At 40.2% G+C, this 12,483-nt stretch overlaps 1 protein-coding gene across 1 annotated transcript; it reads left to right on the plus strand.

Annotated features, from left to right (window-relative positions):
• LOC133977733 (rac GTPase-activating protein 1-like) lies at nt 1-5,464 on the plus strand. Its single transcript, XM_062415994.1, has 16 exons — nt 1-91; nt 646-848; nt 1,115-1,269; nt 1,556-1,625; nt 1,793-1,846; nt 2,039-2,116; nt 2,278-2,395; nt 2,531-2,679; nt 2,835-2,999; nt 3,104-3,199; nt 3,377-3,575; nt 3,717-3,822; nt 4,023-4,155; nt 4,364-4,472; nt 5,021-5,129; nt 5,307-5,464. The coding sequence occupies exons 1-16, from the start codon at nt 7-9 to the stop codon at nt 5,380-5,382; spliced, it is 1,905 nt and encodes a 634-aa protein (XP_062271978.1). The 5' UTR covers nt 1-6; the 3' UTR covers nt 5,383-5,464.
• The last annotated feature ends 7,019 nt before the right edge of the window (nt 5,465-12,483 follow it).

Genomic DNA, 12,483 nt, shown 5'->3' on the forward strand with positions numbered 1-12,483 from the left:
GACACTATGGAGCCGTCTGTGGTGAACCTGAACAACCAGTTCCAAACCCTGCAAGCCCTGATGGATGGTGTGAATGAGGGCATTGAGCCACGTAAGTTATTTCCACTCTCTGTTCTGGTATTTGCCACCTCTTGAAAAGCCTGCCAGTGAAACATAAGGGAGTTTAGGTACATGTTCTGGTCAGGTGTAAGTATTTTCAACCTTTCCTGCTGCTGTGTTTCCTCGGTTTCCTTTCCAAAAATGCATCAGTTGGTGAAATAAATAATAAATCACAGACTATGAATGCAGAAGCAGCACTCAGTATTGAGCTTCTTCAGTATGTAAAGGCTGGCCATGCCAGGACTGGTCGTAAAGGAACGCAGCATTGGAGTGAAATAGCAAAAGGGGGCGTTGTTGAAATTTCCACTTCAGTAGTCCACATAATGCAGGCCATTTCCATTTTAACTAAGTGGACAGCTGCGTCATTTATTTGTTCATTCAGTAAAGCACTCTGTGTTTTTGTCTGCTGTCTTACCTGATTTTGCACCATTGCCATTCAAATGAAACCTAATTGAATTTTATAGACATAATACAACCACCAAGAGAGGAATAGTATATGCTGCTTATCAGCAACACAACAATCTGATATTCTGCTCTCTTATCTAGAGTTCCTCCAGGTGGCAGTGAACTTTGAGGATTGCCGTAAGAAGTGGCTGCGGGCAGGTGAGGAGCTGCTTTCCTGTAAAGAGATGCTGACTAAAGCAGAGACTGAAAGGGGAGCTCTGGAGGTCAAGCTAAAACACGCTCGCAACCAGGTGGATGTGGAGATCCGCCGGCGGCAGAAGGCTGAGTCAGTCTATGAGAAGCTGGTTCGTGCAACACTGTTTGTAAATCTTGTATACTTGAATGGTTGTTAATGTGATACATAGCAATTAAAAAGGAAAAAAAGCTAGAAGTTAATCTTCAGATAATTTTCTTGGTCACTGTGCTTGGTAAAGGTCACCTCTGAGGTCTGCAAATGAGAGTAATTTTTAATTAGCTAATGCTCAGTATAACTAATCAATTAATCCTTTTTGTATCTGTGTTTTCTTACATGTGACCTAAATCTCAACCTGCTGATCTATGCATGTAAAAGGAGCGGCAGCTACAGTTGATCCGGGAACTGCTGATATCAGACAACAACGGTAGCAGTGTTCACTTGAGTGAGGAGCAACGCTCCGCCCTGGCCTTCCTCAATGCCCACTCACAGGCAGCACAGGCTGCTAAAACCAACCTCAACACCAGCCGAAGGTGAGACCCTGTCACCTGGTTCTGAAACAGCAAGGCTACTCCAGTTTATCTGACAAATGACCAGAATGAAAGCTATACTTTGAGTACAGAGAGCATTGAGATGACAAATGGCTACATCTAGAGATATTCATAGTGAACAGTGTGGGGAATCAAATTCAATATGTGAAAAGGTTCCTACATTCAAGCTTGTATAATTGAGCAATACATGATGTCATTTTGCAATTAGCTGTGGACACATGAAATACATGATTGGTAAGATTAAATCCTGATTTTGATTATTTTAAAGGTTAATTACCATCGATGAATCAGCCTCCCTGCTGTCAGACATCAGCTATGATCAAACGGACGACTCTCTGGTATGTTGACTCAGTTTTTTGAATATTTCCTTAAACTTCTGCACTGTATTTGTAGTAGGTCCACTGATGTAAGGATCAAATGGCGGGAAAACAGTCTTCATTAAAGGACACCAATAATAAATTAGCCATGATCTGTACTATGATCTGTTTTTACTCTTTTCCTGTAGGACTGGGATTCCTCTGCGATGAAGACTGTGAGGCTGCGGAAACGCCAGAAACGAGTGAGTCACACAGATGTTTGCTGTTATTGATAATAAAGTAATTTTGTTTTTAGGTTAAGTGTAAAGGCACTTTTTAAGATGTATTCATGTTCTTCAATACGTTAACACATGCTTGTCTTGGTATTTGTTGTCTAGTGTTGAGCAGTCAATTGATAAAAAGTGTTTATTTGAAATTTACATTGTAATCCACAGCGTTCCTCCAGAAAACTCTCTGAGGTTCCTCCACAGGTGTTGAAGAAACCTCGCTCCACTGGACGCACATCAGATAGGGTAATGCTGACCTCTGCAGCTGGCTGTGCTCAATAACATTTAAGATGCTGTCTGTGTGTGTGTGTGTGTGTGTGTGTGTGTGTGTGAGCACGAAACCATGATTTATCCTCAAATGTACATAAGTTTTTCAATTTCATAAAAATGTCTTTTATAAAATTCAGATGAATGAGTCTATAGTGGCCAAAACCACCATCACCGTGCCTGTAAATGGTGGCACTGTTGAGGCTGTCTCCACCATTGAGACAGTGCCCTACTGGACACGTAGCAGAAAGAAGAGCGGTGAGAATTCTTTTCCTTTTTTTTTGGTTCTGTATTTGGAATCTTATAAGTAGATTGGTCTCATAAAGTTAAAACCCTTGTGTTTAATATCATTCGGGGTTGTGTGACTTGATCACAATGGGATTGTTTCTTCAGGGTCTTCACCGTGGGCTGATACAACCACTACTAACCAGTCTGATACAACCAGTGAAACTCTCAGCACACCAGTCTTGGATATTCGAGCTCAACGAAGATCCCCCAGATTTAATGGAGGAGGAAAGACTCACCAGTTTGTCTCCAAAACAGTAAGACTACATTCTTATCATTTTAACAGTTAAGCATTTTAATTTAAGACTGTATCTCCGCCCCATCATTACTGCAGGCTTGTTCAGCTCATCAAAGCTTAATCTTGTCACCCTGGTTCTATATGACAATCTGGTCTTTTCGTCCTCTCACTAAGGTGATCAAGTCTGAGTTCTGTGTACCATGTGGAAGAAGAACAAAGTTTGGAAAAATGTATCTTCGTTGCCAGGATTGCAGGGTTGTGACCCATCCGGAGTGTCGTAACCTCTGTCCTCTGCCCTGTAATCCTACAGCTGTTAGTACTCCCATGAGGAACACAGAGGTACGCTGTTTTTCAGTATTCAGTGGCATGTTTCCACTCCATCATGTTTCATTATTATTCCTGTTTCTGTCATGTTACCTATAAAATCTGTATTCTGTGTGCAGAACACCCTGGCTGACTTTGCTCCGGTCACCTCCCCCAAGATCCCAGCTTTGGTTATCTACTGTATTAAGGAGATTGAACACAGAGGGTTACATGAGGTGAGACAGGCTTCATTTAAGTTCTTGTTTACTTGCCACCTTCATGTTTTTCTCTGTTTCGTTCCCTTGAGCAATTACAGGAGATAATTTCTGTCTAATTAGTCATTTTATTCAGTAGTGAGGTATCAGAGCACTCAACAATGAGACTTAGTTTCTTTTATCTTGTCCTTGTCCCAGGTTGGCCTGTACAGAATTTCTGGCCACGAGCGCTTGGTGAAAGAGCTGAAGGAGAAGATGATTAGAGGAAAGACTCTGCCTCCTCTGAACAAAGTAGAAGACATCAACGTCATTACTGGCGTTCTCAAAGACTTCCTCAGAAACCTTCCAGAGCCACTGCTCACCTTCCAGCTTAACAAAGCCTTCATGGAAGCAGCCGGTTAGTTTCTGAGACTAGTAGAATCACTTAGACAGTTTTTTCTTTATTTGTCTGAATCTGGATTTGAATTGAGTGACGCACTGGATAAATGGAGCAGCCATCTACATGTGTATTAAATGACTGACATTAATGTTCTTGTAGAAATCAAGGATGACGACAACAGTCTTGCCATGTTGTACCAGACCATCGGTGGGCTGCCTCAACCCAACCGAGACACTCTGGCCTGCATGATGATCCATCTGCAGAAGTATTTATCACTATTGGCATTTCAACAGTCCTGAGAAGCATTTAGTTGTTTCCTCAGTTTACTCCTTTTTGTTCTTATCACCTTCCGACAATAAGTCCGGAGTTGTGTAAACCCATGATTTGAGACAGAGACACCTCTGCTTTACATGTCAGCTTTCACTGTTGAGAAGACTGTGTAACATTTACCCACTTTTTCCCCAGGGTGTCTCAGTGTGTGGATACCAAGATGGATGTGACCAACCTGGCCAGGGTATTTGGCCCTACCCTCGTGGGTCATGCCGTTCCTGACCCAGACCCCATGACCATCTTACATGACACAAATAGACAGCCAAGGGTAAAGTAAAAGAGAATAAAGAATAACTCTTGATGTTCAGAGCCCTAGCCCTAGTTTATAAAGAAGCACACAATTTTACCTTGGTCTCTGTTTTGCCTTGTGTGCCTTTGTTTACTTTGACATCAGTGTTTTGTTTCTTTTGAGATAATTTGACCACAGATCATGTCTTTTTGACAACTGATCATGTATTTATTTTCTGTCTTTCCAGGTAATCGAGCGCTTGCTTAGTATTCCAGCAAGCTACTGGAGCCGGTATGCTTATCCAGATGATCTAGGCATGGACAATGCTCACCATGTTGATACTCCAGATCACAAAGGTAAATTACTGAAAGGTAAATTTTTGTAAACAAGATTTAAATGCTTCTCCAAATATGAATGGTGGAATAACGGAAAAATACTGTGATTATTTGTTAAAACTAGGTCACCTATGTAGTATAAAAACAGCAATAATTTTTGAAAACTGAGACTTAGGTGTTTTGTGAGTTCCACATTTTACTGTCCCTAAAGGCATGATTACAGAAAATCTGGAAATGTAGTTTGTAGTCTAAGGCAGATAATGTCCACCAGATGACGAGTTTTGTGTCACTCATTGAACTTTTGCCAACAAATGTATGGGGAGCTCTGTGTGCAGGCAACACGGAGGGAAGTTAAACATTGTTCACTTACATGTACTACCCACATTGTTGGTAAAGTTTCCCTCTCAGAGAATTCTTTTTGATTTTCAGTTTTTAATAACTAAGTTATTAAAAACAACATTAATACCAACTTTTTCCATTTGTATTTAGCACTTGTTCTCAGCATATTTGATTAACAGCCAACAGTTGCTGTATCAAACTAAAGATGTATTAATCTCATGTATTTACAGTGAGCATATTGGGACCAGTGACCACCCCTGAGCACCAGATGATGACCAAAACACCTTCCTCCAGTTCGCTGTCTCAACGTATGATCCAGACCTTCTCAAGCACCACACTGTAAGTTCATTCACTGTTCCACACACATCATTATCATCTCATACAAATCAGACTTAAATCACATATTTCATACATATCTTAGCCTAATCCAAGCTAATAATAACATTATGTTTGCCACAGTTACTACCACAAAGCTTAATATCCCTCCACTTCTCCCCTTCCCACCTTCACCCTTAGATTTGGGAGCAAGAGCAAAGCATCAGCTGCTTCTAACCGCCAGGGCAATTTCTTCGCTTCTCCACAGCTGAAGTAATGGCAAAGAGGAGAAAAAAACGGTCACCCATATTGTACTTTATAATTTACTGCAATAACAGAATATATATTAACACAATAATGTGGGGACAACTACTGTATTTTTATCATGTAACAAATGTATTGATTTTCTTATTCAAGTGTTTTTAAGCCTTTTGAGTCTTTCTAACCAGAATTTTTTTTCTTTGAAAATATTCCTACACATACATGTTAAAGTTTTGTTTTTGTATCTTTGACTACTAATGATTTATCATTGACCCAAACTGTGGTAACGCCTATATGAATGTAAAAGGTTTCAAGGCTTTAATGACCAGGCAACCACTCCAATTCAAGGATCTTTTGTTTTCTGTTTAACACTAGGTGTGATGTTCCTTAAGCTATGTATTTACTGGTGTATGTCCATCTTTGCATCAAGGATGCACAGGCACACATGAAATACACAGCTGGATTGAAAAAAAAGAACAGGAGAGAAGTTGTGTTATTGGTCAGTGTCACTTTGTCTTGGCTTGATTGGTTTGTCATCGTCCTGAAACCGATATTTTGTTTTCATGATTGAACATTTTGCTTTATATTTATGTTGATTGTGTGGTAACATGCATACTAATCTTTTTATACACCTTAACAATACTGCAATATGAACACTGATAATTAATGGGAATAATGTGGTATTTTGCACTGTTACTATGGGACAATCTGAGTAAATGTTATTTTCACCACTAGAGGCTACTATTGCACCACTTTTGATAATGCAAGCCTAAACAAATGAAAATGATATACTGTATATTATGCACACAACCAGTTAGTATTACTCACACTCCTTACTCTGATATATCAATAGATCATTGAAAAACCTTTATTCATTCCTCCAACCTATGACAGCTCAGTCAATATCTTCTCCCTCACAAACCTGAGATCTGTCGGTCATGACAAAATAAAATCTGGGGCCTTAATTTATGAATGTGAAAACTGATTTGTATACACACAGAATGTTTTAATTATTTGTGGCCACAGTAGCCTTCCAGCTCTCATCAGTAATGCACAAAGGCTACTGTTCCTCTGAGAATATTTCCTCACCGTCACCACTTGCAGCTCCAGATTTTAGTGTGATGATGATACCGGTTCAAGTATTTGTTATTTAGGGGAGAAGTGTTCATGTTGACAAAATGTACTTTAAACCAAAGCCAGCCAATTCTTTTTTGCCAGTAAAAAATTAGCATAGTTCTAAAGTATTTTTTAATACTTCTGTACTACAGCAATATTTTATATGTATTTTATACATTATTGTACATTTATTTCATGTAATGGTTCTGTTTCTTTAAAGAAATATTGTCTAAATGATGTACTTTCTCCAAAGATCAAGCGGACTGAAATTAGACTCATATGGGACTCAAATGAGATCACACAGATGTCTATAGTTGAGCTAAAAATAAAACATCAAAAGACTGGTTCTTTTGTCTTGGTGTGTGCTGTTCATGCATGCGAGAAGCATATGGGGTGATGAACCCTGCTGAAATGAGGCCCTATAGCTTTTGAGGCATACATGTGGGATGTGTGGGTTTTGTTGCTAGTAATTCAACCCTCTTACACCTGTGCATGGATTAGTGTTACCCTATTAACTGCAACTATGTTAATGTTATATTACTGCCACATTCTCACAGTCTAAAACCTTCATTCATGTTTAACACTCTTCGTCTTCATTTTCCTGGTGAAAATTGAATGTTGGCCATTGTTATGCAAGATCTTCAGCGAAAGAGCAAAAAGCACAGCGCCAGTTATTCCAAGGCCGACACGGCACTGAATGATAATGCAATTTAGCTCATTGTTCCAATAGTCATTACAGCTATTTCCATAATCTATTGGGCTGAGTGGGCAGGCGATGAGGTCCAACATTATTATGAATTAAAGCAAGGATCATTTATACATCTTATAGTTATTCCATTAACAGTTACTGTTGAGAGCACTAAGCCAGGCTGAACCCATTGACATACATTGTATATGGCCTCATACAATACCAAATTTCAGCAACACACCAGGCCCTTTGAGAACCAAGCTCTGCTGTTTGGGGGAGGAAAAAAAAGAAAATATGGTGTACAGAGTTCATCCAAATTAGTTTATTCTCTCTCTATGCCCCCCCTCCCTCTTTCTCTCGCTCTCACACACACATATACACATATACAGAGCCATGAATGACTGCAGAGGAAGACCCTCCAAAATGTTTGAATTTCAAATCAGCATTAATAGTTCATTAGCCTGAAATAAGGTCTCCTGTGTGTCGATCTGTCCTCTCATCTGGGGATTGTGTGTTTATTTATGCTGTACGGTGCAGCATACGCTCGGCGGCTGCAGACATCAAACAGCTGGCTGTGTACAGTGTGTCTCTGTAGCTCCATATTCCAGCATACCCCAGTGTGCAGTGATGGAGCTCCACTCTGCTGTGGGACCACGAGGGCCAAATGAGTAACTAGTCCAATTAAGAGCTCTTAAATAAATTACAATGTAAGCTGGTAAACACACAACAACAACAGCACTATTTAATTCCTCTATTTATACAGTGAACTGCAGGCAGTGATGCCAAAGGAAACAACAGTGCTATTACCATCTGTGGAAGCTGGATACCACCAATACATTATTCAATTCATAAGGTTTAATTATTACTGCTATTGACTGATTGAATGTAGAGTATGTACACTAGCTGTGTAGCATGTAGTGGCTGTCTGCCTGTTTGTGGTCAGGGCCAATAATGTCAGCACCTCAGAGATTTCAACTCAATAACTGCCAGTCAAACCCACACATATCTGATCATATATCTAATCAATACATGTTTTACAGTTAAGAGCTGTGTTAACCACCAGACAAATTGTCCTTGTATGTCTCTTGTTCAACTACTTGTGAATGTACATTTGTTGCAGAAAACGCACTGTTTTACATACTGTTTTTTTGTCACTTGCTTGAGGGCATCTCTGTGTTCCTGCTGTGTTGTGGTACTCGCTTGCTAGTTTAGAAGATTTACTGGTGTATTAGGCCAGACATCATTCAGATTTGCTTCTGAAATCACATGAAAATGGGCAAGGGAGAAGGAGCAATTAGTCAGGTATAGAGAACAAAAGTGTAATGCTGCACAATTATAAACATCAGGATCAGGACCAACATACTGCTTCCTTAGCAGGCTTAGCATGTGCTTGAAAAGTGGGCTTCCAGATTTGTTTCTGACACTGTTTTCAGTGAATTATGTGACAGATTATGTGATCAATATGCTTTCCATTTGGTGCATTAAACATACAACACTGTTGAACAGCTGAAATACAGAAGCGTGTTCTTCACCGGGCCTATAAAGCCCCTGAAAAACAAGACAACTCAAGTCATTGTCCAATCTACACCCACCTGAAGGCTATGAGGGTTTTTTTGTACTGCAAATAATTGTATGGCTTGTTAGCTTTTAATGCTCTTTCTCTCTCAGTCTCTCTTCTTTTGCTTCATCCCTCGTTCCTTGTTTTGTTTTGTTTCCCCCTCTGCTCCTTCTCCACCCCTCCTTTGAATCGAACCGCCGTCTTAGCTGGCTACCATGCATGGTCGATACCTTGTTACCACAGAGAAATCAATTATCTCGACCAAGCAGCAGGGGAAAGAGGCAATAATGAAAGAATGCTCCTCCTTCCCAGACGATGGCTGTGGTCATTAAATATGAATTTATCATTGGCTGAAGAGATTTATGGAGCAAGATGCAGGCCTGTCATGCTGTCTTTACAGAAGAAGTTCACAGCCTGGTTACAAGTGCAACCTAAGTCAGTAACAGGTTGTCACACTGATGATTGTGTCCTAAAGCTTAGCCAGTGACTTGATTATTTCAGATTGTGGCAAAAGGTCATTCTTATCTAGATGCAACTGAAACAGAGATGTGACAATCTGCCATCCTGTACCAGAATATAGTCTGCTTACAGATGACAAGAATGTGTCCTTACTTGTTCAGATGACATACCTTTAAGCCAAATAACTGGCCTCTGAGGGGAAGGTGAAGGACTACGAAACACCAAAAATGGTTTAGCATCTGTTAGGGTGTTCTGCATACAGAGTGGTAGTTGAATGAAATGCCACCACATTGATAAACAGAGCAGGATTTTGATGTCTGAGCGCCACTTCCTCAGGTGACAGGGAGAGATGGCAGTGATGCCAGGGATGGCTGACGGGTAGGTGGGCATGCCGGTGTTCTCTGCCTACCCTTCCTGCCCATTCAGGTCTGTAATGAGCCGTTCTGACGACTTGTCTGACAGCTGCTGCAAGTAGTGGGGGAAAAAACCCACACCACTACCATCACCACTGCCGGGGAAAGGAACGTGCAAATGAGAGAGAGAGAGAGAGAGAGAGAGGGGAAAAATGTGTGATTCTGGCTTGCTCTTAAGGCAGCAATAAATTCCATTTTAATGGGGCACCACAAGCAGTAGCAGGCACTCAGCAGTCTGTTGTGTTTGATGCCAAATTGTGCAGAATAAACAGATTTGCTGTGCAGCTGGTCCAAACACACACTTTCTCTCTGTCTCTCTCCCCGACTTGCTCTTTTCCGCCTTTTCCTCACACACATACCATCTCTTCATTCCCCAGCTCCTTCTCCATCTCTTCCCCTCCCCTCCCCTCCCCTGGACATTCCAGACAAGAATTAGACAAATCATCACAAAAAGATGGCACGCGCTTTGATTTATTTTCTTCCACTTAACTGAGTACTCATCTCCAGCTGTCACACACACAGTCAAGGCAGAGTATTTGTTTTAACTGGGAAAAGAGTGAGCTGCGTGGCACTAATGAGAAACAACATGCCACATCTGGCTCATTTCCTTCACAAAAGATGAATCTTTGGTCATCCTGCACAAGTTCATCATAGACAAATGTGCATGCCTCTGTATTCAAAACCAGCACTGCACTCTGAGAATAGGTGACATAGTGTTTAAAAAAGGAAGTCACTGGTTGTAAAGAGGGAGTGTAGCAACATGCAACCCTAACTTACAGTTGGAGAAACATTTTAAAAATACTTAAACTGTGACTATTAAAAGGCAGTTAAAGCCATTTTTATTTAAAAAAAATAAGTCTCCAAAAAATAAAAAACATGTTTTTATATTTCTTGCCAGCATTTTGGCCTGTTACAGTAGGCATTACTGGGTGCATCCACATACACACACATTCACATTGTTGACTGCTGCCATTGCTTTTTTGTGATTTATGTATTGTTTTCAGAAGCAGGGCTCCCGCACGTGCATCCACATACACACTCAGGCACTAAAAATACCTGTATGCATGCAGGTGGGTGTTTGTGTGTGCCTTCCTGCATGGGTGCATCTGAATTTGTGACATTGAATGTGAACATGTGTGCAGGGGTGCATGATATGGAATAGTGCAAGAGGGGCTGTGTGCATGAATGCTCATGTGTTTTCTGGTGAATGTGTGCAGTGACCACGTGTGGAGGTATGTGTGTGCCTCTGCCTCTGAGTTTGGGATTGTTTTTTTCTGCATGGATAGACACAGCTGTAAATACTGTATAGATATTGTGTATGATATACTCATATTTTCTGAACCACACACCCCAAATGTCATCTTAGCAGTTAATGAAGTCTCTTTTTATGAGCTTCACTTTTAGTAAACCCCACTGCCATTGTCAGTTTAGCTCAGATCTTTAATAGGCTGTAATATAAAGCAGTTATGCCTCTTCTCATGATGATTCCCACAGTTAAAGGACAAGGCACTCTCAAACAAGGTTGACCTAAAACTGGACCATCAGAAATAAAAATGCATCAGGTCTTTGTGCTGTTACACATCAAGATCATTCTCAGCTTTTATTATTTAGTTTTGTAAACATGTCTCATCATTCCAACTGGCCATATTTCAACCAATGCACACGCTTACTGTGATTCTCCTATTGGTCACTAGAATGCACTGTTGCACCCTGTACTGTAATCCACCCATTGAAGTATGAACGCACCCCAGCCTCATGAAACAGCCCCTTACCATTGGAACACACCCATTAAATTCATCCATCTCCACAACTCTATCATGGTTCCCCTGTGGTTGTTAGGATATGGGAGTGGTGTTGTCAGTATTTGTATCATTTGCACCATTTGAGCTCTAATATGAACAGATAAAGTTTTGCTTTGACTGTAGCAGCCATGCAGGTGACAGATATTAACATCTTCTTTCCCTGGATTTCACCTCTAGGGAAAATATTAAATTGGGGGGGGGATCAGAGTTCATAGGCTACATAAATGTCAGCGGAACAGTGTATGTATGAGCCTTATCACACATGTAATTCACAAGTTCATGGTTACATCTTAACTGTAAGGGTGACAGCTGTTTTGCATATGTAGGCATTCTACTTTTATCACACCCTGCTTGTGTTAGTTGATACCTGTCACATAATGTTCAACAGCCAGCTCTTCCTAGTGATAATTTTCTTGTGATTTCCTGCACCGTGCACTGTGTGTGTGATTGATAAATGTGAATTAGCTCCACATGTGCTGTACTGTGTTGAAACATTGAACACATTGAATATATCTGTAACTTACCAATATTAGATCAGCTCAGCTTTTTGTGAACCATGAGAACACAGTTCATTTTTAAAGACATAAATAAATATATAGCTCTTAAATTATTGTTTTAATAAGTAAAATAGTTCCATTTTTGTCATAATGCACAGTGTGCAATAGGATATTCCTCCTTTTTAGATCCTGGATAATGATAAAACAGAGCAATGTTTCATGACTAAATTATATGACTAAATTATGTGTGACAATTTACAAATTTGAAAAGGTTTATGAGATGCATGTTCAAATATTTTGAAACCATGCTAGGCCTAATTATAAATTAAAATATGCAGAATGGTTATGAAACCATTGGCCAAAAAAACATTTTAAGGCTCATGTTTTGGCACAAAAGACCTTGATGGAATCTCGTATGTTCACTTGGTAAATGCAGCCAATTCAGAATGCTACATTTAAGCCACCAATAACACCACTGATTCCCCAAACCTGTTGCTTTTCAATTGGCAATCAAGGCTTTGTAAGTAAAATGGCTGAAGGGTGGGTTCTCCATTTCTAAACACATATTAAGGACTAATCCTAAC

The sequence above is a fragment of the Scomber scombrus genome, chromosome 3 (assembly GCF_963691925.1).
Source record: "Scomber scombrus chromosome 3, fScoSco1.1, whole genome shotgun sequence".
Classification (NCBI taxonomy): Eukaryota; Metazoa; Chordata; class Actinopteri; order Scombriformes; family Scombridae; genus Scomber; species Scomber scombrus.

Bases quoted from the DNA above. Each gene is read 5' to 3' on its own strand.
- LOC133977733 (XM_062415994.1), top strand. From the start codon at position 7: ATGGAGCCGTCTGTGGTGAACCTGAACAACCAGTTCCAAACCCTGCAA. The intron at 1,626-1,792 runs GTATGTTGACTC...CTTTTCCTGTAG, and splicing joins ATCAAACGGACGACTCTCTG to GACTGGGATTCCTCTGCGAT. The intron at 4,156-4,363 runs GTAAAGTAAAAG...CTGTCTTTCCAG, and splicing joins ACACAAATAGACAGCCAAGG to GTAATCGAGCGCTTGCTTAG.